Source organism: Ranitomeya variabilis, chromosome 5 (genome assembly GCF_051348905.1).
Source record: "Ranitomeya variabilis isolate aRanVar5 chromosome 5, aRanVar5.hap1, whole genome shotgun sequence".
NCBI classification, from domain to species: Eukaryota; Metazoa; Chordata; class Amphibia; order Anura; family Dendrobatidae; genus Ranitomeya; species Ranitomeya variabilis.
This window is the reverse complement of record NC_135236.1, coordinates 33,003,319-33,031,137: the sequence shown is the minus strand read 5'-3', so window position 1 is coordinate 33,031,137 and position 27,819 is coordinate 33,003,319. Positions and strand designations below refer to the sequence as shown.

The following is a 27,819-nucleotide window of genomic DNA, read 5'->3' as shown; positions in this document are numbered from 1 at the left end:
AAGGTTTAGTATTAATGAAGGGTCATTTAGGAGTTAGAACAATGGGGGGACTGTAGAGTAGGATATTAGATTGAGTTAGGGTCAGAACTGGTTTCAGTCAGAGAAGTGTAAGTTGAGAAAGGGGGCAGGGCCAGGTTGCGGGAAGAGTGTTTCCCTGAGGTAATCAGTCAGAAGAGTTGAGCAAAGCTGTCAAGTTGCGAGAGGAGTGAGTCTGAAGAGAAGCTCAAGAGTCCAGGCCCTATGGGAGGTATGAGACAAGAGGTGGAGAGGATCAGAGCATGAGAGAGAGAGCAGCTGCGCTAAATTATAAATCCTGGAACATCCAAGACCTACGGTCTGACAAGGATTGGCAGTGGCATTCATTAGTTTCGCCCAGGATGGGGAAAGTGGACGGGGAGCATCAGGAAGAAGCTAGCATGGCTACTCAGGGAGCTGCAGTACCTGGTCCCCGTTACGCAGTTTCAATGCATCATCACGTGTCCATCATGCCATTACGTTGTGTGAGGCTGTGAGGGGAGTCATATATGAGGGTCATTATGTGTCCCCCAGGATGTGCATAGAAGCATACTGAACCTGCTGGAGAGCATTGTAATTACAGCCATGCATGTGGTTACAATGCAAAATAAAAGAGAGAGTGGATTTGATAAAACTATTTGACCAAGTCAGATTTAGGAAAACCCGACATGGCCTTTTTTTTGTTTTTGGAGAGATCTGCAGGATGGTACTGGGACAGATCTCTCCCTCCACTCCAGGTCTTGTCCACAAAACCCAATTAAACTTTAAAAGTTCAGGAAGCTCTTTTCAGACAGGTCTGTGTGAGTCTGAACTCAGGCCAAAGAAGACAAAGGTACTGATGCACCCACAAAGGATACAGTGGTGTAGTCTCCCATGGCAAGGGACTGCTATGGACACTTGGACACTCCGGCTGAGAACCGGAGAATAAAAGTTCTGGATTTATTTTGTAAGTTTGAAAATAAGTTGAACTTTTTGGGGTCACTGACTCATTGCTGCACGGACACAAAAAGCCGCTGCTTTACAGTTGTAATAGAGTCTACTGGCTCCTGCAGCTTCTCTTTCTACATTTTCTCTATAGGTTTTAGGTAGACAGTTATCTGAATGGTATGGCCAATTTTAGAGTTACTTTAGTCTATAAATTTGGTTTCCCCACTTAAATGGCGTCCTAGGCACCTGCCTCTTCTGTTTAATGAGTTTTTAATATATTGTTCTCCAGTTTTCAATGTGTAAATGTCCATATGGTGAATTCTTATATTTAGACTTCTCAATCAACGTGCAGTCCAAGTTGTCCTTTAGGAACCAGAACGGCAACAATTCCAGAAAAGCCAGCATGCTGCTTCAAATGTGTCCAGTGCCCAAAAGGAGAGATTGCAAATGTCACAGGTACCATAAATACACTCATAAGGTAAAATGTATCTTATATGTTGAATTTACAAACAATTTGACCCCCATGTTCTTCTCTAGATGCGGTGGAGTGCCAAAAATGCTCTTGGGATACTTGGCCCAATACCCAGCAGGACTTGTGCTTACCAAGAACCGTTGAATTTCTCTCCTATGATGAAGCCATGGGTATCAGCTTGGCAGCCGTGTCTATTGTTTCATCTATCACCCCCATTGGAGCTCTAGGCATCTTTATTCATTACAACACAACACCGATCGTCCGAGCCAATAACTGGTCCCTTAGCTGTCTTCTCCTCGTTGCCTTATTTTTCTGCTTCCTCAGTTCATTAGCTTTCATTGGATATCCACATCCTGAGAAGTGCCTGTTGCGTCAGGTGGCATTTGGCTTGGCTTTTACTCTCTGCATCTCTTGTGTCTTGGCCAAAACTATAACAGTGGTAATTGCTTTCAAGGCCACAAAGCCTGGGACTAGATTGCGACGATGGACTGGGGGGAAAGTGTCTTACTCTGTTATTGTTATTTGTGTTCTCATCCAGATATCTGTCTGTGTGACTTGGCTTTTTTACTCTCCTCCATTTCCCGAGTATGACACCCAGACTCATTCTAGCATTATCATTCTTAACTGTAATGAGTAGGGTTGAGCGAAACGGGTCGATCATTTTCAAAAGTCGCCGACTTTTGGCTAAGTCGGCGTCTCATGAAACCCGATCCGACCCCTGTGCTTGTCGGCCATGCGGTACGCGACTTTCGCGCCAAAGTCGCGTTTCAATGACGCGAAAAGCGCCATTTCTCAGCCAATGAAGGTGAACGCAGAGTGTGGGCAGCGTGATGACATAGATCCTGGTCCCCACCATCTTAGAGAAGGGCATTGCAGTGATTGGCTTGCTGTCTGCGGCGTCACAGGGGCTATAAAGGGGCGTTCCCGCCGACCGCCATCTCACTGCTGCTGATCTGAGCTTAGGGAGAGGTTGCTGCCGCTTCATCAGAAGCAGGGAGAGCGTTAGGCAGGGTCCACTAACCACCAAACCGCTTGTGCTGCAGCGATTTCCACTGTCCAACACCACCTTCGGTGTGCAGGAACAGTGGAAGCTATTTTTTTTTTTTTTTCCCCTCAGCGCTGTAGCTCATTGGGCTGCCCTAGAAGGCTCCGTGATAGCTGTATTGCTGTGTGTACGCCACTGTGGAAACCAACTGCTTTTTTCAAAGCACATATCCTCTTGTTCCTTCCTTTCTGCACAGCTATCTTTTTTGTTTGTCCACACTTTTTATTTAATTTGTGCATCAGTCCACTCCTATTGCTGCCTGCCATACCTGGCTTACATTACTGCAGGGAGATAGTAATTGTAGGACAGTTTTTTTTTTTTTTTGTTTTTTTTTTGTGGGAGATTAAGATTGGCATTTCTGCTACAGTGCCATCCCTGTGTGTGCCATCTCTCACTGAGTGGGCCATAGAAAGCCTATTTATTTTTTCCGTGATTTGTGTTCTAAAATCTACCTCAACACAGAAACACTACATCAATCAGTGGGAGAAAAATATTGGCCTCAGTCAGGGCTTGTGTGCCACTGCTGTGTGTGCGCTATCATTCAGTGGGCTATAGCAAGCCTATATTTTTTTTTTTTTTTTTTTTTTAATATTATTTGGTTTCAAAAGTCTCCCTGAAAAAAAAAAAAAACCTAAAAAAACAGTGGGAGAGTAATATTGCCCTTTCAGCTTGTGTGCCAGTCTTGACTCCTGGGTGTGCCACCTCTCTCCCTCTCATTCAGTGGGCCATAGAAAGCCTATTTATTTTTTTTTTTAAATATTATTGGGTTTCTAAAGTCTCCCTGAAAAAAACAAAAAATACATAAAAAAACAGTGGGAGAGTAATATTGCCCTTTCAGCTTGTGTGCCAGTCTTGACTCCTGGGTGTGCCACCTCTCTCCCTTTCATTCAGTGGGCCATAGAAAGCCTATTTTTTTTTTTTTAATATTATTTGGTTTCTAATTCTCCCTGAAAAAAAAAAAAAAACCTAAAAAAACAGTGGGAGAGTAATATTGCCCTTTCAGCTTGTGTGCCAGTCTTGACTCCTGGGTGTGCCACCTCTCTCCCTCTCATTCAGTGGGCCATAGAAAGCCTATTTATTTTTTTTTTTAAATATTATTGGGTTTCTAAAGTCTCCCTGAAAAAACAAAAAATACATAAAAAAACAGTGGGAGAGTAATATTGCCCTTTCAGCTTGTGTGCCAGTCTTGACTCCTGGGTGTGCCACCTCTCTCCCTTTCATTCAGTGGGCCATAGAAAGCCTACTTATTTTTTCCGTGATTTGTGTTCTAAATTCTACCTCAACACAAAAACACTACATCAATCAGTGGGAGAAAAATATTGGCCTCAGTAAGGGCTTGTGTGCCACTGCTGTGTGTGCTATCTCTCATTCAGTGGGCTATAGCAAGCCTATTTTTTTTTTTTTTTTTTTTTTTTTAATATTATTTGGTTTCTAAAGTCTCCCTGAAAAAAAAAAAAAACCTAAAAAAACAGTGGGAGAGTAATATTGCCCTTTCAGCTTGTGTGCCAGTCTTGACTCCTGGGTGTGCCACCTCTCTCCCTCTCATTCAGTGGGCCATAGAAAGCCTATTTATTTTTTTTTTTAAATATTATTGGGTTTCTAAAGTCTCCCTGAAAAAAACAAAAAATACATAAAAAAACAGTGGGAGAGTAATATTGCCCTTTCAGCTTGTGTGCCAGTCTTGACTCCTGGGTGTGCCACCTCTCTCCCTCTCATTCAGTGGGCCATAGAAAGCCTATTTATTTTTTTTTTTAAATATTATTGGGTTTCTAAAGTCTCCCTGAAAAAAACAAAAAATACATAAAAAAACAGTGGGAGAGTAATATTGCCCTTTCAGCTTGTGTGCCAGTCTTGACTCCTGGGTGTGCCACCTCTCTCCCTTTCATTCAGTGGGCCATAGAAAGCCTATTTTTTTTTTTTTAATATTATTTGGTTTCTAATTCTCCCTGAAAAAAAAAAAAAAACCTAAAAAAACAGTGGGAGAGTAATATTGCCCTTTCAGCTTGTGTGCCAGTCTTGACTCCTGGGTGTGCCACCTCTCTCCCTCTCATTCAGTGGGCCATAGAAAGCCTATTTATTTTTTTTTTTAAATATTATTGGGTTTCTAAAGTCTCCCTGAAAAAACAAAAAATACATAAAAAAACAGTGGGAGAGTAATATTGCCCTTTCAGCTTGTGTGCCAGTCTTGACTCCTGGGTGTGCCACCTCTCTCCCTTTCATTCAGTGGGCCATAGAAAGCCTATTTTTTTTTTTTTTAATATTATTTGGTTTCTAATTCTCCCTGAAAAAAAAAAAAAAACCTAAAAAAACAGTGGGAGAGTAATATTGCCCTTTCAGCTTGTGTGCCAGTCTTGACTCCTGGGTGTGCCACCTCTCTCCCTCTCATTCAGTGGGCCATAGAAAGCCTATTTATTTTTTTTTTAAAATATTATTGGGTTTCTAAAGTCTCCCTGAAAAAACAAAAAATACATAAAAAAACAGTGGGAGAGTAATATTGCCCTTTCAGCTTGTGTGCCAGTCTTGACTCCTGGGTGTGCCACCTCTCTCCCTTTCATTCAGTGGGCCATAGAAAGCCTTTTTTTTTTTTGGTTTTTTTAATATTATTTGGTTTCTAAAGTCTCCCTGAAAAAAACAAAAAAAACATAAAAAACAGTGGGAGAGTAATATTGCCCTTTCAGCTTGTGCGCCAGTCTTGACTCCTGGTTGTGCCACCTCTCTCTCTCTAATTGTGGGCCATAGAAAGCCTTTTTTTTTTTTTTTTTAATATTATTTGGTTTCTAAAGTCTCCCTGAGAAAAAAAAATAAATAAATTAGGTGGGAGATTAATATTGACATTAGTGCTTGAGTGACAGTCCTGCGTGTGTGTCATCTCTGTGATTTTGTGCCACAGAAAACAGAGTGTGTAACATTGTGCCTGATTTTCCTTGTGGTCTCACCAACCTGTTAAGGGATATTGAAATCATACTGAAGTTATAGCTCACCGTGTAAGTTGTTTGATAGCAACAAATAAAGTTACTTTGGTTAAGATTTTAAAACAATGAGGAAGTCTGGTGCAAGAGGTCGTCGTGGGCGTTCATTGTCAGCTGGTAATGATGGTAGTGGTAGTGGAGCATCAGGTGGTCGTGGGGATAAAAATATTCCACCTAAGTCTGGAGCTGTGGAGCCAGTTTCGTCGTCAGGCTACACAAGGCCTCGAACGCTCTCTTTTCTGGGAGTAGGAAAACCGCTTTTAAAGGCGGAGCAGCAACAGCAAGTTTTGGCTTACATTGCAGACTCAGCCTCTAGCTCTTTTGCCTCCTCTTCCGAAACTGGTAAATGTAAAAGCAGCGCGTCGCTTGTGGATGTTCACGGTCAGGGACAAGTCGCTTCCTTGTCCTCCTCAGCAAAAACTACAACAAGAGAGAAGGATGCAGCAGGCGACACAACGGGTCACTCCATGGAGCTCTTTACACATACCGTCCCTGGCTTAGAAAGTGAAACATTTAACAGGCCATGCCCATTACAAGTATATTCTGACATGGAGTGCACTGATGCACAGCCACAGCCAGAGTACTATGCTGCTCCTTTGACTCAGACCACCACATTGCCCTCTCAGGGTACAGATCCACAATCAGACCCTGATGAGACTATGTTGCCCCGCCACGAACGCTATACCACCGACCGACACAGTGACACAGACGAAGTTGCACACGAGCTCGAAGAGGAGGTAATAGATGACCCAGTTATTGACCCCGATTGGCAGCCATTGGGGGAACAGGGTGCAGGCGGCAGTAGTTCAGAAGCGGAGGTGGAGGAGGGGCCGCAGCAGGCATCAACATCGCAACAGGTTCCATCTGCCGGGCCCGTATCTGGACCAAAACGCGTGTCAAAGCCAAAACCTGTTGGAGCACAGCGTTGCCATCCGGTTAAAGCTCAGTCTGCAATCCCTGAAAAGGGATCAGAGTCTAGGAAGAGTGCAGTCTGGCATTTTTTTAAACAACATCCAACTGATCAGCGCAAAGTCATCTGTCAAAAATGTTCAACTAGCTTAAGCAGAGGTCAGAATCTGAAAAGTCTAAATACTAGTTGCATGCATAGACACTTAACCACCATGCATTCTCAAGCCTGGACTAACTACCAAACGTCCCTCAAGGTTGTAGCACCCTCGGCCAATGAAGCTAGTCAGCAACGCAACATCCCTTCCGTCACTGTAAGGCCACCATTTTCCGCACCACCGGCAGTATCTGTGCAGGTTTCTTTGCCAGCCAAAAGCAGTCAGGGTCAGGGAATCACCAGTTTTGTAGGAGGAAATATTGCATGTAGGGCACCGGCGGAAACAATACCGTCTCCAACCGTCTCTCAGTCTGCCATGTCCACCGGCACACCCGAAAGTTCCACGATCTACAGCTCTCCAGTCCAGCTCACCCTACATGAGACTCTGGTTAGAAAAAGGAAGTACTTATCCTCGCATCCGCGTACACAGGGTTTTAACGCCCACATAGCTAGACTAATCTCGTTAGAGATGATGCCCTACCGGTTAGTTGAAAGCGAAGCTTTCAAAGCCCTGATGGAGTACGCTGAACCACGATACGAGCTACCCAGTCGACACTTTTTTTCCAGAAAAGCCATCCCAGCCCTGCACCAGCATGTTAAACAGCGCATCGTCCATGCACTCAGGCAATCTGTGAGTACAAAGGTGCACCTGACTACAGATGCATGGACCAGTAGGCATGGCCAGGGACGTTATGTGTCCATCACGGCACACTGGGTGAATGTGGTGGATGCAGGGTCCACAGGCGACATCAATTTAGGGACAGTTGTGCCTAGCCCACGGTCTAGGAAACAGTTGGCTGTAGGCGTTCGCACCCCCTCCTCCTCCTCCTCGTCCTCCTGCAGAAGCTACAGCTCTTCCACAGAACGCAGTCGGCCAACCACTCCATCGGCAGATGACACTGTTGCACACCAGTTGTCCCATTATGGGCCAGCTACTGCCAAGCGTCAGCAGGCTGTATTGGCTATGAAGTGTTTGGGCGACAACAGACACACCGCGGAAGTTCTGTCCGAGTTCTTGCAACAAGAAACGCAGTCGTGGCTGGGCACAGTAGATCTTGAGGCAGGCAAGGTAGTGAGTGATAACGGAAGGAATTTCATGGCTGCCATCTCCCTTTCCCAACTGAAACACATTCCTTGCCTGGCTCACACCTTAAACCTGGTGGTGCAGTGCTTATTGAAAACTTATCCTGGGTTCTCCGACCTGCTCCTCAAAGTGCGTGCACTTTGCTCACATATCCGACGTTCGCCTGTACACGCCAGCCGTATGCAGACCTATCAGCGGTCTTTGAACCTTCCCCAGCATCGCCTAATCATAGACGTTGCAACAAGGTGGAACTCAACACTGCACATGCTTCAGAGACTGTGCGAACAGAGGCGTGCTGTTATTTATTTGTGGGAGGATACACGGGCAGGCAGTAGGATGGCAGACATGGAGTTGTCAGGTGTGCAGTGGTCGAAGATACAAGACATGTGTCAAGTCCTTCAGTGTTTTGAGGAATGCACACGGCTGGTTAGTGCAGACAACGCCGTAATAAGCATGAGCATCCCCCTAATGCGTCTGCTGATGCAAAGTTTGACGCACATAAAGGAGCAGGCGTCTGCACCAGAGGAAGAGGGAAGCCTTGATGACAGTCAGCCATTGTCTGGTCAGGGCAGTGTACAGGACGAGGTAGCGGGCGAAGAGGAGGTGGAGGACGAGGAGGATGATGGGGATGAGTATATTTTTAATGCGGAAACTTTCACGGGGGCACAGGAAATTGGTTGCGTGTCACGGCCGGGTTCTGGTTTTTTGAGGGACACAAGTGACGTAGATTTGCCTGCAACTGCCCCTCAACCAATCACAACCGGAGATTTGACAAGTGGAACTTTGGCCCACATGGCGGATTATGCCTTACGTATCCTACAAAGGGACACACGCATTACGAAAATGATGAACGATGACGATTACTGGTTGGCCTGCCTCCTTGATCCACGCTATAAAGGCAAATTGCAAAATGTTATGCCACATGAGAACTTGGAACTAATATTAGCAACCAAACAATCAACTCTTGTTGACCGTTTGCTTCAGGCATTCCCAGCACACAGCGCACGTGATCGTTCTCACACGAGCTCCAGGGGGCAGCAGACTAGGAGTGTTAGGGGTGCACACATCAGAAGTGGCGTTGGACAGAGGGGTTTTCTGACCAGGTTGTGGAGTGATTTTGCTATGACCGCAGACAGGACAGGTACTGCTGCATCAATTGAAAGTGACAGGAGACAACATTTGTCCAGTATGGTTACTAACTATTTTTCATCCCTTATCGATGTTCTCCCTCAACCGTCATTCCCATTTGATTACTGGGCCTCCAAATTAGACACCTGGCCAGAATTGGCAGAATATGCATTGCAGGAGCTTGCTTGCCCGGCAGCAAGTGTCCTATCAGAAAGAGTATTCAGTGCTGCAGGGTCAATATTAACCGAAAAAAGGACTCGTCTGGCTACCCAAAATGTTGACGATCTAACATTCATTAAAATGAACCACAACTGGATTTCAAAATCTTTTGCCCCACCTTGCCCGGCCGACACCTAGCTTTCCTATGAAAAGCTCTTGCCTGTGAATTACTTTTCTAATGTCTAATTTGCTGCTGCAGATTGTACAGCATACGACATGTTTACACCTCCCTAAATGGCCAAACTCCCCACACGGGGCCGTGGTATCGCGACTTGGCGCAAGCACCCGTGAGACTGCTGTTTGTCTGAAGAGGTGGGTGTGCTCGCTTTTGGTTGACGGCATTGCTACTGGGTCCCTCATAGTACAATGTAGTGTCTCTGGCGGTGGTGGTGCGCACCCAACGTCAGACACACCGTTGTAACATGAGTGGCCCTGGGGCGGTCCCGCCGGCCTCAAGAGAGTTCCCCCCTACCCCAGCTCAAACTGGGCTCTACTACGTGCAAAATTATGTCGCACAGCTCCACCAATCTTTAGTCTATTCGCTGACATCATTCAATGTCTGGCACTGACAATACAAATTTGTAGACATCTATGATGCAACTTAAAGTAGTCTGTGTCTGTGTCCTATATTGGCACCATTAAATAGTTACTGCCAAATTACTATGTCAGAAACACAGCAGATGAGCCCACCCCTGTACCTAAGTATGCCATCTTTTTTTTTGTTTTGGTTGTTTTGCGAGACATTAACATCTATTTATATTTTGGGAGTACTGGGACAGACACTCCTTGCACTACTCCTCCACTCAGCACCAAGCTGCCTGCCCGTGTATCCATGTAACCGCTGTAAAACTGCCATGAGCCTATTGTTTGTTATTTTAGGCCTTTGATAGCCTGTCTGCGGTCCCTACTCCTCCACTGACCACCAAGCTGCCTGCCCGTGTATCCATGTAACCGCTGTAAAACTGCCATGAGCCTATTGTTTGTTATTTTAGGCCTTTGAAGCCTTTCTGCGCTCCCTCCTTCCACTAGTCCTCCACTGACCAGACCACTGCTGCCCGTGTACCCCTGGAACCAATTTTAAAGTGCCTACAGCCAGCCCATTTTATTGTGTTAGGCCTTCGAAGCCTGTCTGCGGTCCATACTTCCACTAGTCCTCCACTGACCAGACCACTGCTGCCCGTGTACCCCTGGAACCAATTTTAAAGTGCCTACAGCCAGCCCATTTTATTGTGTTAGGCCTTCGAAGCCTGTCTGCGGTCCATACTTCCACTAGGCCTCCACTGACCAGACCACTGCTGCCCGTGTACCCCTGGAACCAATTTTAAAGTGCCTACAGCCAGCCCATTTTATTGTGTTAGGCCTTCGAAGCCTGTCTGCGGTCCCTCCTTCCACTAGGCCTCCACTGACCAGACCACTGCTGCCCGTGTACCCCTGGAACCAATTTTAAAGTGCCTACAGCCAGCCCATTTTATTGTGTTAGGCCTTCGAAGCCTGTCTGCGGTCCCTCCTTCCACTAGGCCTCCACTGACCAGACCACTGCTGCCCGTGTACCCCTGGAACCAATTTTAAAGTGCCTACAGCCAGCCCATTTTATTGTGTTAGGCCTTCGAAGCCTGTCTGCGGTCCATACTTCCACTAGGCCTCCACTGACCAGACCACTGCTGCCCGTGTACCCCTGGAACCAATTTTAAAGTGCCTACAGCCAGCCCATTTTATTGTGTTAGGCCTTCGAAGCCTGTCTGCGGTCCCTCCTTCCACTAGGCCTCCACTGACCAGACCACTGCTGCCCGTGTACCCCTGGAACCAATTTTAAAGTGCCTACAGCCAGCCCATTTTATTGTGTTAGGCCTTCGAAGCCTGTCTGCGGTCCCTCCTTCCACTAGGCCTCCACTGACCAGACCACTGCTGCCCGTGTACCCCTGGAACCAATTTTAAAGTGCCTACAGCCAGCCCATTTTATTGTGTTAGGCCTTCGAAGCCTGTCTGCGGTCCATACTTTAAATACTCCTCCACTCACCACCAAGCTGCCTGCCCGTGTATCCATGTAACCGCTGTAAAACTGCCATGAGCCTATTGTTTGTTATGTTAGGCCTTTGATAGCCTGTCTGCGGTCCTTACTTTAAATACTCCTCCACTCACCACCTAGCTGCCTGTGTATCCATGTAACCGATGTAAAACTGCCATGACTGCCTACTGTTTGTTATTTTAGGCCTTTGATAGCCTGTCTGCGGCCCCTACTTGCAATACTCCTCCACTGACCACAATGCTGCCTGGAGTGCCTGCCTGTGTATCCATGTAACCGATGTAAAACTGCCATGACTGCCTACTGTTTGTTATTTTAGGCCTTTGATAGCCTGTCTGCGGCCCCTACTTGCAATACTCCTCCACTGAGCACAATGCTGCCTGGAGTGCCTGCCTGTGTATCCATGTAACCGATGTAAAACTGCCATGACTGCCTACTGTTTGTTATTTTAGGCCTTTGATAGCCTGTCTGCAGCCCCTACTTGCAATACTCCTCCACTGACCACACCAATGCTGCCCGTGTACCCCTGGAACCTATTTAAAAGTTCATAGAGCCTAGTTATATATTTTATTTACTATTAATAAGGCCATGATGGACTACGCTGTACCACGCTACAAGCTAACCAGTCGACACTTCTTTTGCGAGAAAAGCCATCCCAACCCTCCACCAGCATGTAGAAGACCGCATTGTCCATGCACTCTGGCAATCTGTGAGTACAAAGGTGCACCTGACAACAGACGCATGGACCTGTAGGCATGGCCACGGAAGATTACGTGTCCATTACGGCGCAATGGGTTAATGTGGTGGATGCATGGTCCACAGGGGACAGCCTACTAAGTCTGTCTGCAGTCCCTAATTCAAATTGTCCTCCACTGTCTAAATCGGAACTTCCACCTTCTGGCTTTCGGCCTATAGTATCAGAAATTAAACTGCATTTGGCCTTCAACTTTGGTTAGGGCCTACTAACGGCTTCTGCCCCTCCCTGGTGTTGTCCTCAACTAAATAAAGCTGAGCTTCAACCTTCCGGCTCTCATTAAGTGGTTTTAAAAAAAAAATGGTGGTTAGGGCCTACTAACGGCTTCTGCCCCTCCCTGGTGTTGTCCTCAACTAAATAAAGCTGAGCTTCAACCTTCCGGCTCTCATTAAGTGGTTTTAAAAAAAAAAAAAATGGTGGTTAGGGCCTACTAACGGCTTCTGCCCCTCCCTGGTGTTGTCCTCAACTAAATAAAGCTGAGCTTCAACCTTCCGGCTCTCATTATGTGGTTTTAAAAAAAAAAATGGTGGTTAGGGCCTACTAACGGCTTCTGCCCCTCCCTGGTGTTGTCCTCAACTAAATAAAGCTGAGCTTCAACCTTCCGGCTCTCATTAAGTGGTTTTTAAAAAAAAATGGTGGTTAGGGCCTACTAACGGCTTCTGCCCCTCCCTGGTGTTGTCCTCAACTAAATAAAGCTGAGCTTCAACCTTCCGGCTCTCATTAAGTGGTTTTAAAAAAAAAAAAATTGGTGGTTAGGGCCTACTAACGGCTTCTGCCCCTCCCTGGTGTTGTCCTCAACTAAATAAAGCTGAGCTTCAACCTTCCGGCTCTCATTATGTGGTTTAAAAAAAAAAAATGGTGGTTAGGGCCTACTAACGGCTTCTGCCCCTCCCTGGTGTTGTCCTCAACTAAATAAAGCTGAGCTTCAACCTTCCGGCTCTCATTAAGTGGTTTTAAAAAAAAAATGGTGGTTAGGGCCTACTAACGGCTTCTGCCCCTCCCTGGTGTTGTCCTCAACTAAATAAAGCTGAGCTTCAACCTTCCGGCTCTCATTAAGTGGTTTTAAAAAAAAAAAAAATGGTGGTTAGGGCCTACTAACGGCTTCTGCCCCTCCCTGGTGTTGTCCTCAACTAAATAAAGCTGAGCTTCAACCTTCCGGCTCTCATTATGTGGTTTTAAAAAAAAAAATGGTGGTTAGGGCCTACTAACGGCTTCTGCCCCTCCCTGGTGTTGTCCTCAACTAAATAAAGCTGAGCTTCAACCTTCCGGCTCTCATTAAGTGGTTTTTAAAAAAAAATGGTGGTTAGGGCCTACTAACGGCTTCTGCCCCTCCCTGGTGTTGTCCTCAACTAAATAAAGCTGAGCTTCAACCTTCCGGCTCTCATTATGTGGTTTTAAAAAAAAAAATGGTGGTTAGGGCCTACTAACGGCTTCTGCCCCTCCCTGGTGTTGTCCTCAACTAAATAAAGCTGAGCTTCAACCTTCCGGCTCTCATTAAGTGGTTTTTAAAAAAAAATGGTGGTTAGGGCCTACTAACGGCTTCTGCCCCTCCCTGGTGTTGTCCTCAACTAAATAAAGCTGAGCTTCAACCTTCCGGCTCTCATTAAGTGGTTTTAAAAAAAAAAAAATTGGTGGTTAGGGCCTACTAACGGCTTCTGCCCCTCCCTGGTGTTGTCCTCAACTAAATAAAGCTGAGCTTCAACCTTCCGGCTCTCATTATGTGGTTTAAAAAAAAAAAATGGTGGTTAGGGCCTACTAACGGCTTCTGCCCCTCCCTGGTGTTGTCCTCAACTAAATAAAGCTGAGCTTCAACCTTCCGGCTCTCATTAAGTGGTTTTAAAAAAAAAATGGTGGTTAGGGCCTACTAACGGCTTCTGCCCCTCCCTGGTGTTGTCCTCAACTAAATAAAGCTGAGCTTCAACCTTCCGGCTCTCATTAAGTGGTTTTAAAAAAAAAATGGTGGTTAGGGCCTACTAACGGCTTCTGCCCCTCCCTGGTGTTGTCCTCAACTAAATAAAGCTGAGCTTCAACCTTCCGGCTCTCATTAAGTGGTTTTAAAAAAAAAAAAAATGGTGGTTAGGGCCTACTAACGGCTTCTGCCCCTCCCTGGTGTTGCCCTCAACTAAATAAAGCTGAGCTTCAACCTTCTGCTCCAAATTACCATTTTAAAAAATGCAATAGGCTTTTCCGGCCTACTAAAGGTGTCTGCCCCTCCCTGGTGTTGTCCTCAACTGAACAAAGCTGAGCTTCCACATTCTGGCTTTCGCCCTATACTATCAGATATTAAACTGCATTTGGCCTACTAGTGTGGTTAGGCCCTTGAAACAGTGTCTGCTGCTCTTGGGTTTGCTACTCCACTGAACAAAGCAATGCCGCCTGTTTAGTCCTGTTACCAATTTTGAACTGCATGTAGCCTACTTTATTCTTTGGCCCTATATCTGTTTCCTCCTCATCCTGCCCATTGCCCAGCCACTGCTAAATGAGTCTGCTGGTACATTGACCTAGACCACTACATTCCCCTTGTACTCTACACAGCCAGAATCTGACCCTGCTGAAAGTAAGGTTCCCCTTCCCGCATGTTATACCACCTTACACAGGGACAAAGAGGAAGGTGCAGATGAAAGTGCAGGTTCCTTCATCAGGTGGGGGGGCATACTCGTTGGCGACGTCACTGGCACAGGGCCCCTCAGAGTACGCAAAAGTGTCGCTGCTGGTGGGAGGCGCCCCCGCCATGCAAACACACCGCCGTACTTTGAGGGGCCCTGTGCCAGTGGCAATGCGAACGAGTGGGCCCCCCCTGCTTGCTCAGGATCACAGCACTTGCAACTTTTAAATACTTACCTTTCCCTGCAACACCGCCGTGACGTAGTCCGCATTTCCTGGGCCCACGAAAAACTTGAGCCAGCCCTACTCCCCCCACAACTTTCCCCCAATTCCTTATGCCCAACTATTATTATACAGTTAATTAAGATTGGCAAGCTTCAGAAACAAGAATGGATGTTTTTGGCATTAAAATGGGCACTGTAGGTGTTTTCCTGGCCTCCACTCACTGCCGACTATGCTTCCCCATTGACTTGCATTGGGTTTCGTGTTTCGGTCGATCCCCGACTTTTAGCGATAATCGGCCGACTGCACTCGACTCGACTCTGGACAAAATCGGGTTTCCCAAAACCCTACTCGATCTTAAAAAAATGAAAGTCGCTCAACCCTAGTAATGAGGGGTCTCCTTTTGCATTTTGGGTTATGTTGGGGTATTTGGGTCTTTTGGCCACTGTCAGCTTCATTGTGGCCTTTTTGGCTAGAAGACTTCCTGACAGTTTCAATGAGGCAAAGTACATTACATTTAGCATGTTGGCCTTCCTTTGTGTCTGGATTTCCTTCATTCCAGCAACTCTCAGTTCTCGTGGGAAGTACACAGTGGCCATGGAGATCTTTGCCATCCTTTCCTCCAGTTGGGCCATAGTTGTTTGTATATTTTTTCCCAAATGTTTCATTATATTATTTCGACCTCACTTGAATGTGAGGCAAAATATGATAAGAAACGTGTTTGACCAAAGTAGGACATCCGAGTTTTATCCTTGACCTGAACCATATGTGATCACTTCACTTCTACCAACAAACGTTACTAAACAATGCTTAAGAACATACAAAAAAAATCATCATGAGCGATTCTAATACAAATGTGTCTAAAAGTGTGGTTATCTTACTTATTCTATACACTAGATAGAAACATGGAAAACATATATGGCTTCTAACAGGATAAACCAACATGGTACCATATATAGAAGCCAAATGGAGATAATGTGCAGGACACACCAAAATAATATATTACTGTTGAGGGAGGATTTAAAGTGATCATTCACGGTTAACCCAGTGATTTCCAAATTAATATATAAGGTGTTGCCGGCAACTGAAAATGACCAGACGGAGACGTGTGTCTCTGTATGGGGGATCGAGCAGATCTCTGGCCCCCGTTTATTCTGCATGACTTTATCATAGTCATAGAAATTACACTTCAACCAATCAGCATAAGAACACGCTCACGGTTCTTAGCCTATAAGAATGCAGGAACAATCTGTGCGTCAAAGTTTTGTAGAACAATACACCCTCAGTCTCATGTTCTACCGAGGTTGCAACAATCAAGGTCTCATCAAAATCTCATAACAGCTGTAACCTTTAGCCTACTAACAAAATTTATATCAAAACAACAAAATGGAGTCGAAAAGCACAAAATGGAGAACCTTTCTTAATTTCTTCCTTCACATTCCCCCCTAGATAAATTTTGTTAATTAATGTCCAGCATCAGAGGTACTATCCCAAGCTATAAGCTCGAGGGATACTGGTCTTCACATGACTGGTGCCATGTTACCAGCCATGGCTGTTGCGGCGTACCCGTCCCCCCTGTATACTAGAATTTACGAATAACAATTATTGATAACAGTAGTGGGGATCTTTTGAAGACAGCCATGCGCTTGGCTTCAACATCTTCATCAGGTAACTTTGTGAAATCGGTGTAGAGAAGAACAGGGGTGGCAACGCTTTTGGTTTCATCATTAGTTATCCTAGTACAGAATTTCCTAATACACACAGAAATACACCAAAAAACAAGTTTTAGTATTACATACATGACAAAGATAAAGGTGAATACTGGCAGCCATTTTAAATACAGTTATATCTGCAAGCATAGGAAAAAGTTATTGTTTCACAGTATAAGAGTATAGCAGTACAAAAAGGTATAAGAAAATATATTTTCACCTTGACAATCCCCCCTAAACACAACATTTTTCCCTTAAGAAAGATCCTTCGAGACTGTCCATGTGATGGGAAAAGGGGAGGTGGATTTCTTCATCCAGACACCTCAGAAACTCTCCCCTAGCGAGAGGCCTCCAGGCAGCTGAACCCTTCACTAACCTCACATGGAGTTCTCCCACTGTCCCTAAACTAAATCTCTTAGCATCATCTGAGAATGGGGGGTTCTGTCTATGGAGCGCCCCCACACCGCCGCAGGGCCGAGGGGTACCCGGAGCCGGGCCTCTGGGATCTCAGTCCTGGGGTTGTCACGGTGGCTAGACCCGGTCCGTGGCCCTGTCTGTCAGTGGGGGACGTCCGTTGCAAATAGGTGCTGTTAACGGTGGTATAGCGGTGCAGTTGTGGGGTGCAGGTCGCGGTAAATAACGAGGACACCAGGTTGCAGTCTCTTTACCTCTTTACTGAAGATGTGGGAGACCTCAGTCCAGAGCGCTGTTAACTGGGTTTTCAGAGACCGGCCGGTCCAACGACACATCAGGAGCTCTCTTTACAGGTGGGAATCAGTATCTACCTTCTAGCGCTGTGTGTTGTAGTTCTTCCCTGCTGAGCTCCCGGGATAGTCCTCACAACTGTTTCTTTCTGTCTCTACTGTTCCTTCTCCGTCCTCCAGTTGATATGGTAGGACGCACCCGTATGACGGGGTAGGCCTGTAGTTCTTCCGGGACCCTAGAGTCGCCCCTCTCCCACAGCTGCCTCCGTTGTCTGCTTAGGTGTTAAGTGAGACAGCCAACCTGTAGTTAGCTGCCCTGCCGTGGTTTGCAATGTACTTAAAGTCTCTTACTTGCTCGGCGTTCCGGCCACCGACTGTTTGCGCCTCAGAAGGATGTTGCCTCGGTCTAACAGCAAGACCCCTTCTGGTATTTCTCCTTTTCTGTATTCCCGTTGTTTACTGGTTAGTTCTGCTCTGAGGAGTCTGCCAGGATCCCATCCCTGACAGGTCCTCTCACTAGCTCTTCCCAGCTACTTCTCCCTGTCTTCCTGTCCAACCCCCAGTTTTACCAGAGTTGTGAGGAGTGGCCTACTAGATAGGACCACCCCCCCTGGTGGCCGGAGTGTGAAGTGTGGTGTGAGTGTACCTGATCAGAGAAACTCCCTAGTGCAATCAGACGCACCATAGCTCCCCGTAGTGGCGGAGCCACAGCACTGCAACAACCAGGACTCTGGGGTGCTGCACTCCCCCCCGGTTAAATCCAGTACTCCGGGACTGGGAAAACAAGAACAATAATACATGTTAACAGAAAACACACAAATTTTTTTGAAATAGCATAACAATTGAACATAACAGAGCTTCCCTTTACGGGAGGTGAGGATTCTTGAACGTTGCGAAAGTTTGGTCATGCACAGTTTATGACTCTCAGTTCAGTGGTTGAAACAGCGGGGACCCCGGGTAAACAAAGGGGCCCCCCTTGTGGAAGTTTTTGAGCAATTCACCGTCCATTACTCTAGTGTCCATTTAAAAACCTGTAACAAAAGGATATGCATACAAACATTTTCAATTACATAGCAGCCCTATCAATACCTCCAAGTTTTGTAGCGGAGGGGAGTTTGATTTTGAGTGCTGCGTGTGGACCTTCGCAGCGCAGGGGTTGCTATTGGTCTAACAGGGCCCGCTACGCTTGCTACCGCTGGTGTAGTGCGCTGTTTTCTAACTACACTTCTAGTGAGTCTGGGTAGCACTGGCAGGTTGGGGCTCTCAGAGCTGCTGCTATCAACAGTGGGTACGGCAGGCTCACTGATAGCAGAGGGAGGATTTGCCGGTTCAACGGTTGGCATGGCTTCTTCAGGCAAGGCTTGTTGAGGTTGCGGGACCGGATGATCTGGTACCACCATTGTTTCTGGTGGGTCCGGCTGTGGAAACGTTAGAACAGGTACCGCGATGGCCTGATTTATCTGAGTCCAGGACTGGGGAAAGTCACCAAGGACAGTATGGAACATCTTCTCCTTTTCCACCGGCGGGGAGATTTCTGGGGCCGTGCCCCTCTCTTTCAACTTATCGGGGCAGACCTTAAGGTGATCCCTGGATACCGCTGTCGAGGTCTCCCCTCTGTCCTTGCTGATGAGACAGACCTTAGTGTTGTCGAAGTCAGATGGCAAGATGGTATACGGTTCCGCTTCCCATTGGTCATCAAGCTTGTGTAACCTCCTCTTTCGTTTAAGCACTTGCTCACCAGGTGACAGGGGAATCGCAGGAGCGTGTTGATTGTAGTCCCTTTCTTGTTTCTGCCTAGCCTGGGCGAGACTTCTCTCCACACACTCCTGTACTTCGCGGTATCTTCGCTGCCTTTCTGTATCCCAATCTGCCTCCGGCGAGGTATCTTCGGGTACTAGGACCCCCATGTCCAGATCAACGGGTAACCGACTAGACCTTCCTCGCATCAGGTACGCTGGAGTACAGTTGGTGGAACTTACTGGGATGTGGTTGTACATATCCACCAAGTCAGGCAACTTTGTCGGCCACAGGTTCCGTTCCTCCACAGGCAAGGTCTTCAATAAATCGATTACTACCTGGTTCATCTTCTCGCACATCCCGTTGGTTTGGGGGTGGTACGGTGTAGTTCTGATCTTCTTACACCCGTACAACTGGCAGAATTCTTGGAACACTTCCGCTTCGAATGCAGGCCCCTGATCGGTCAGTACTTTCTCTGGGTAGCCATGGGGTCTACAAAAGTGCTGCTGGAAGGCCCTGGCGGCAGTCCTAGCTGTTAGATCCTTGACAGGCACAACCACCAAAAACCTGGAGTAGTGGTCCACGATGGTAAGGGCGTAGATATAGCCCGACCGGCTAGGCGTCAGCTTCACATGATCCAGCACGACCAGTTCGAGCAGCCGTTTGGTGATGATAGGCCGCAGGGGAGCCCGTTGACTGTCACGGTCCTTCCTTCGCAGACTACACGGACCACACTCTCGACACCACTTCTCAATGGTTCTCTTCATGCCAATCCAATAGAACCTCCCTCGGAGCAGCTTCTCCAGCTTCCTCCATCCGAAGTGTCCGGCTCCATCATGGTAGGCTCCCAGAACCATGGGCGCATCTCGCCTTGGCACCACTATCTGCCACACCAATTCATGAGTACGTGGGTCGATGCTCCTCCTGCACAACTTGCCATCATGGATAAACAGTTTGCTTCTCCCCTTCCACAGCTGTTGAGTTTCTTGTGGATCATCTGGGCCAGGGTGCAACCCAGCCTGCGTCAAGAGTTCCTTCACCTGACGGACCGCGGGGTCACTATCCTGGGTTTCTGCCCATCCGTGGTGGGGCAGGGGATTCAGCGTGGCATCCGGTTGGTTCTTGTGCCTGTTCTTCACATGGTGAGAGTTCTGAATGGCTTTGGGGCGATGGAAGGCAGGCAGCTCCACCTCTTCAAGTGCCTCCGGGTCTTCTCCCACTTCTGGTAGATTGGGCATTCGGGACAGAGCATCGGCATTGGCATTCTGGTGTCCTGCCCGATATTTGATGGTGAAATCATAGTTGGACAGCCGGGCCATCCACCGCTGTTCCAAAGCCCCGAGTTTGGCAGTACCCAGATGCGTCAGCGGATTGTTGTCCGTGAAGACGGTGAATTTCGCGGAGGCCAGGTAGTGCTTAAACCTCTCTGTCACTGCCCAGACGAGGGCCAGGAATTCCAGCTTAAAGGAACTATAGTTGTCAGGGTTCCTTTCCGTGGGACGGAGTTTCCTGCTGGCGTAAGCGATCACCCTTTCTTTGCCGTTCTGAACCTGGGACAGCACGGCTCCTAATCCCACATTACTGGCATCTGTGTACAGCACAAACGGTTGATCGTATTCGGGGTAAGCCAGTATCTCTTCTCCCGTCAGTGCCGACTTCAAACAGGTGAAGGATTCCTCCAGCTCTTCGTTCCAATCAAAGGGGGTTTTCCTCCCCTTGGTCTTCTTTGGTTGGCCCACCAGCAGATTTTGCAAGGGTGCGGCCTTCTTGGTGAAATCCTTAATGAATCTCCGATAGTAACCTACCAACCCGAGGAACTGCCGGACTTCGTGGAGGTCACTAGGCTTTGGCCAGTCCTTGATCACTGTGACCTTGTCGGGGTCTGGGGCCACTCCTTCAGCGCTCACCACATGGCCCAGGTACTGCACTTTAGGTTTGAGCAGATGACACTTGGACGGTTTCACCTTTAAGCCGAATTTGGACAGGGCTTCGAACACCTCGGCCAGGTGCTTCAGATGGTCTTCGTAGGTCTTAGAGAAGACAATGACATCATCCAAATACAGCAGCACAGTTTCAAAGTTCATGTGTCCTAGGCAGCACTCCATCATCCTCTGGAACGTTCCTGGAGCATTGCACAGTCCGAAGGGCATGTAGTTGAACTCGCAGAGACCCATTGGTGTCGTGAAGGCCGTCTTCTCCTTGTCCGCCTCCGCTACAGGAACCTGCCAGTACCCACTGGTGAGATCTAAGGTAGAGAAGTAGTTAGCAGATTTTAAAGCAGCCAGAGATTCCTCTATCCTGGGCAGTGGGTATGCGTCCTTATGTGTAATGCGATTCAACTGCCTGTAATCAACACACATCCTCATTGTACCATCTTTCTTTTTAACGAGGACTAACGGAGCTGCCCAGGGGCTACAGCTGTCTCTCACCACCCCAGCCTCCTTCATTTCCCGCAACATGTCCTTGGCACACTGGTAATGAGCTGGGGGTACAGGGCGATATCTCTCTTTTATGGGTCGATGATCTCCCGTGGGGATGTGATGTTGGATCCCTTTCACCTGCCCAAAATCTGAGGGGTGTTTGCTGAATACCTGCTCGTACTCGTGTACCACCCTGTAAGCCCCCTGTATTTGATGAGACGGGGTGGAGTCAGTGCCCACATGCAGTTCCCGACACCAGTCTTTCGAGTGCTCTGCAGAACCTTTGTTCTCCGCCACGTTTGACGGGACCAAGGGTTCAGGTGTCTGTATTACACTATTATTGACAGTGAACAATTTGGCGAGCGTGGTATACTTGGTTAGGTGGACCTCTTCCTCCCCACAATTGAGGACACGTACGGGCACTCTCCCCTGTCGGACGTCAACCACCCCCCGGGCTGTCAGAACAGTAGGCCTATTGTCTGAATATACAGGTTCCACCAAGGCCTGGTAGTCCTTACCCCTGAGGCCTATGGCTGCTCGACACCATATTAACATTTCACTCTTGGGAGGTATCGCGATGGGGTTTGAATCACTTACAGTGACACGACCAATCTCACCACCAGTCAGCTCTACCTGCTGTCTCTGCATCAGAGCTCTGATTTCCTTCTGCAGGGCACGTTGCTCACTGTGGCCAGCATTTTCTGCCACCTGTTGCAACAAAACAATCACTTCTGCAAGACAATTTTCTATAACATTAGTACCAAGAGTCATCATGGGATTACATTCTCGACGATCAATATCTACAATCACAATCCCTTGGGCTTTCAATTCCACCCGCCCCACTTTGATGGTGACCTCCTTATACCCCACTTGTGGCAACGGCTGACCATTACTGGCGATTATGGTGAAATCATCGTCAGGGCCACGAGTAATATCAGCGTCCTCCCAATACCGTTTGTAGAGCACGTAAGGTATAGTCGTCACCTGAGAACCGGTGTCCAGCAAAGCATTCAAGGGGATTCCATCAATCACTACAGGGAGAACTGGTCGTCCTCCAATATACTTGGTTCTCCAATGCTGCGGGCCTGACCGTCCTACTCCTGGGGGCTGGCCCTTTGCCCCAGGGGTTGCTCGTTTAAAGGACAGTACCTTGCAAGATGGCCCACCTGATGACAGCGGCGGCAGATAGGTCGTCCATCCTGGTGGAAGCGATCGTCGGGCCGGCTCCTGGTCGGCGGAGTCCTCCTCCGTCGCATCCAAGGGACATCCTCCGGGCTGGAAGCCAACTGAATCTTCTCCTTGGGGGCCTCCTGTAGGGACTGCACCGTCCGGGCCAGGGCAGCAACGCTCTTGGTTAGCTCTTGCATCTGGAGACGGAGTCCTGCAGGGGAGTCGTCCTCGAAGCTCTGGGCGTCGGCCTCCGTGGCAACTGGGGTATCCGATGCCACCTCCTGGTGGTAGGTGAGAGCGGGGCGCCTGGGTGGCACTGCGCGGCTGGGCTGCCGCTCCTGCAATGCCTGGATAGCTTTATCTTTAAACTGCGCAAAAGTCAAGTCTGGATTTTGCATGGCCAGGAAGTGCAATTGGCCCCGCTGGTGACTGCACAGGAGCCCCTCGATGAACCGCTCCTTCAGGATTTTATCCTCATCCTGCATGCTGCCGGGGTCACTCTGCTTAATGGCCCGCATCGCTTCCTGGAGATTAAGGGCATAGTCCCGTAAGCTATCCTGCGACCTCTGTTTGCATCCATAGAAAGTCAGTTTAATCTCTGTGGCAGTGCGAGTATCAAAGGTGGCTTTAAGCTTGGCAAAAATCTGTTGTGCAGTTCCTTTATCCTCAGCGGGCCAGGATTTCGCTTCTCTCAGAGCCGCCCCAAAGAGTTGACCGGTTATCATATGGACCTTCTGAGGCTCGGTTAGGGGATAGAACTCGAGTAGGCTGCAGAGCCCTTCTTTAAAGTCAGTGAATGTATGCGCCTCCCCAGAGTATCGTGGGAGCCAGGTCGCTCCGGGCAGGTAGGGCATGGAGAAGGGCATTATGGCTTTTGCGTTAGGGGCGGTGTCCGACTGGCTGATGGGGGCAGCGGGCTCTGCGGCAGCCAGTGGCGGTATTAGGGCCGCGGCTTCGCCCGCTGCGGGGACCGGAGCTGCCCCTGCGTCCGCGGCTGCGACCGCCACCTCCTCTCCTCCCGACTCGGACATGGCCGTCCCTTCCTCCCACTAACCTGCTGGAGGTCGGAGTTCCTCTTCCGGGATTGGCGTCTCACCGCGCTTTCCGTTCCGCGCTTCTTTTGGCCGATCCCGCCCACGTAGCTAAGGCTCCTCCCTCCGCGCGCGGCAATGGCGAATTTTGGCGGTAACTTTCCGCGGCAAGCAGTAGCACACAGTTCTCTCAATAAAGTACAGTTCAAGCACGACAAATCACAGTCTCTAGGCACACATGACCTGATTCTTCAGGCTTAAGTAGATCCTGTTCGTGACGCCAAGTTAGAGAGCGCCCCCACACCGCCGCAGGGCCGAGGGGTACCCGGAGCCGGGCCTCTGGGATCTCAGTCCTGGGGTTGTCACGGTGGCTAGACCCGGTCCGTGGCCCTGTCTGTCAGTGGGGGACGTCCGTTGCAAATAGGTGCTGTTAACGGTGGTATAGCGGTGCAGTTGTGGGGTGCAGGTCGCGGTAAATAACGAGGACACCAGGTTGCAGTCTCTTTACCTCTTTACTGAAGATGTGGGAGACCTCAGTCCAGAGCGCTGTTAACTGGGTTTTCAGAGACCGGCCGGTCCAACGACACATCAGGAGCTCTCTTTACAGGTGGGAATCAGTATCTACCTTCTAGCGCTGTGTGTTGTAGTTCTTCCCTGCTGAGCTCCCAGGATAGTCCTCACAACTGTTTCTTTCTGTCTCTACTGTTCCTTCTCCGTCCTCCAGTTGATATGGTAGGACGCACCCGTATGACGGGGTAGGCCTGGAGTTCTTCCGGGACCCTAGAGTCGCCCCTCTCCCACAGCTGCCTCCGTTGTCTGCTTAGGTGTTAAGTGAGACAGCCAACCTGTAGTTAGCTGCCCTGCCGTGGTTTGCAATGTACTTAAAGTCTCTTACTTGCTCGGCGTTCCGGCCACCGACTGTTTGCGCCTCAGAAGGATGTTGCCTCGGTCTAACAGCAAGACCCCTTCTGGTATTTCTCCTTTTCTGTATTCCCGTTGTTTACTGGTTAGTTCTGCTCTGAGGAGTCTGCCAGGATCCCATCCCTGACAGGTCCTCTCACTAGCTCTTCCCAGCTACTTCTCCCTGTCTTCCTGTCCAACCCCCAGTTTTACCAGAGTTGTGAGGAGTGGCCTACTAGATAGGACCACCCCCCCTGGTGGCCGGAGTGTGAAGTGTGGTGTGAGTGTACCTGATCAGAGAAACTCCCTAGTGCAATCAGACGCACCATAGCTCCCCGTAGTGGCGGAGCCACAGCACTGCAACAACCAGGACTCTGGGGTGCTGCATCTACTCTCTTGAGGGGGACATACTTAGGGATCTCCCCTGGATCAGTACCATCGTACTCTGGTGGGTCTACTTCTTGATTGAGGAAGGTGCCAGTCGGGATTGCTTTCACTAACTACCTAGGCCTGCCCAGGTGCACTTATACATCCATCATATTGTCATTATTTGTTTGTAAAATGAGAGAGGTTGGTTCTCAGGGTCAGCCAATTGTTTTTGCATAGCTAGTCAGAGGGCCTCCAGGGATAATACTCCTGTATCTGTCTTACCCTTCCTGATGTGGTTGGTTCTCTGGTGGTGGGGGTGACATGACATGCTGGTCTACAGCTCCTTCCCAAAAGGATTACTGTCAGCCTACTCCCAAAAGTTAATGTCTCCAGTATCCACCAACCACAATCCTGTGTCAGCTTCTTATGTCACTGCATGTGATCTTGTCTGGACAGGATTCAGTGTAATTCTCTTAGGTCGGGTTGCAGCACGAGTCATACAAGTGTTAGGGCCCAAATCCTCAACTATACCCTAAAAGGCATCACAGCTATAATTGACAAATCTTTGTTCACTGTAATATATATATATATTTGATCCATTCAACATTTTTATTAATCTGCACCTGTGGGATTATAGAAACAAAGCCAGCATAAATCTGGTTCTGGGCTTTAAACTGGTCAGGCACCCCCCTTGGCACTCCAATGGCATCAATATATACTAGTGGATCTTCTTCATAACTCATGTGGAGCTGATCGAGACTTCTCCTCTTTCTGGTAAGTTCATCAGGTATCTTTGGATCCCAAAAATAAAATCTTGAACTCCATGGCTAGTTTAACAGGGGTGCATTGGCCTATCCAGGCATTAGGCAACCTAGGACGGAGCTTACCATCTCCACATAACCAATAAATGTCGTACATACATTGTGTATGTTTGATTAGCAAATCAGTATCTAGAGAACTGTTCCCTTTGCAGAAACCTGTCTCGAAGATCCCTACTGGTGTACCTGTGGTGTCGTGGGAATTATAGCAGGTATAATTGTCAGCTAATACGGTTACTTCTCCTGGAACCTTTAGTTTGGGTTTCTCATGAATTAGTAGGACATAATCTGGACAATCAGTGGACTTCAGACCTTTCAAACGATTCATGACACAGGCAGTGGTGTTGTCATCAGGGAAAAGCAATGCATGTGTGTAGAGATGTATTCGCAGCAGCACAAGCAATACATCCTACAGAGATATTCTGGACTCTTACATTGTATCTCACCCATTCCAACCACAGGTTTTTCCTTGGGGCTGTTTGTGTTTCTATGGAGAAAACCTCTTGCTAACTGAGACCTGGAATGGGGATCACTTCATTGACTACATTTTTCAAACGCTCACCTGGGCCTGTTTAAGTGTACTGGTAACAGGGGCTTTGGTTGGTCTGAAACTAATATCCTGGAGCTGTATATGGCCTAAATTCCCATGGTATCCACTACTAAATACATAATTATAATGCCTTCCCAGTACAAATGTCTGCAGGTCAGCAGATTGGGGCTTTCGAGATTTAGGAGGAGGGGGTGACAACTTTTACCCCATTTACAGCCCCTAAATGGTTGCAGAAAGGCTGTTAGATGCATTCTCTCATGAAAACTCCTACCCGTCCCATCCTTGGAAACATGGCTTCACTAGATTTATATCCCCAATCATCTCCCGTATTCCAGGCAGCATCTGACCAATAATAACAGTTATTGTTGTCATTTCTGGTAACACACATATAAAACTGGATGATCCCCTCTACCACCCGTTCAGTCTTGGGGCACTTGACTACATCACAGAAATCAAATCGCCAGATATTCACCGGGGCTGTCAGGTTTACCCAGAGAATAGAGGGACCAGAATTCTTATTTTTACAATAGGGACCAAAGAGGTAGGGGCGAGGATAGCCCTCAGTTCCAGGATCAAAAACAACAGTCTCTTTTACAGTGTGAGGCATGGATCCAGGTGCTCTTTCCTTCGAGTTTTACTGCAGTGGGGGTAACCAGGATCACCGTGTGAAGTCCTTCAAATCTCGGCTGGAGACAATCTCTGCGCACAAACTTTTTCACATACACCAGGTCTCCTGGCACAAAGGGATGGTGTCCAGGAACCTTGTCTGGGTCTGGAAGAGAACTGAAAACGGTTAAATGCACTTTGGCAAGGTGTCCATGTAAGGCCTGCACATAGCTAGTCAAGTCCTGGTACTTGATCTGCAACTGTTGTGGAAAGAAACATTCAAGATTGGGGCTCCTGCCAAACAGAATCTCATATGGTGACAGTCCTGTTTTCCTGTTTGGGGTATATCTTACTGAAAACAAAGCTAGAGGAAGGCATTCTGTCCATGGTTTACCAGTCTCTGCCATTGCCTTCTGGATTTTAAGCTTAAGAGTTCCATTTAGTCTCTCCACTCTTCCACTGCTCTGCGGATGGTATGGAGTATGCAATGCTTGACTTACCCCCAGTGCTACCATTACCTCTGACATGATCTCTCCAGTAAAATGGGAGCCCCGATCGCTTTCAATGACTTCAGGAACTCCATACCTGCATATGATCTCAGCCATCAGTTTCTTCACCGTTGTCTTAGCCGTAGCTTTGGCAACTGGGTAGGCTTCTGGCCAACCTGAAAATAAATCAATGCAGACCAACACATACTCATACGTCCCTACCCTGGGTAACTGAATTTAATCAATCTGCAGTCTCTGGAATTGGTTAAAGGGCCGGGGAGTGTGTTTGGATGGGGTTTTCACTGTCCTACCCTGATTATGTGTGGCACATATCATGCAGCTCTGTACCTGGCTTTCTGCGCAGGTGGAAAACCCGGGGGCAATCCATTGTTTCTGTAGGGTGTCACACATGGCCATCTTCGAGTGGTGCACATTCCCGTGCAGAACCTGTGCCATCATTGGGTACAGTACCTGTGGTAGGCAGACCTTTTCACCCCTCCCCCATAGTCCAGTGACGGTATCAGAGCAAGCCCCTATCTTTTGCCACCTATCTTTCTCCTCCTTACTTGCCTGTTCTTGTAACCGGGCTAAGATGTCTTTCAACACAAGTGGAGATGGTGGGGTGTCTAGGTGATGTACTTTAGAGGCTACAGGAGTGCTTGCTGCTTTCTTGGCAGCCTGGTCTGCCAGTGCGTTACCCTTTGTCCGTCCATCAGTGCCTTTGGTATGTGCCTTTACCTTTATAATGCCTGCTTGGGTGGGAAGCTGTAGTGCATTCATAAGTTGCTGGAC

The 27,819-nt window shown here is 48.0% G+C and overlaps 1 protein-coding gene across 1 annotated transcript in view; it reads left to right on the top strand.

The window, feature by feature from the left end:
* Window positions 1-15,281, top strand: part of LOC143774789 (extracellular calcium-sensing receptor-like) — a 34,642-nt gene extending 19,361 nt beyond the window's left edge. The window contains exons 5-7 of the mRNA XM_077262557.1: window positions 1,275-1,398; window positions 1,480-2,047; window positions 14,912-15,281. Coding sequence (XP_077118672.1) covers window positions 1,275-1,398; window positions 1,480-2,047; window positions 14,912-15,281 — 1,062 coding nt within the window. The remainder of the gene's footprint in view (window positions 1-1,274; window positions 1,399-1,479; window positions 2,048-14,911) is intronic.
* Window positions 15,282-27,819: the final 12,538 nt, after the last annotated feature.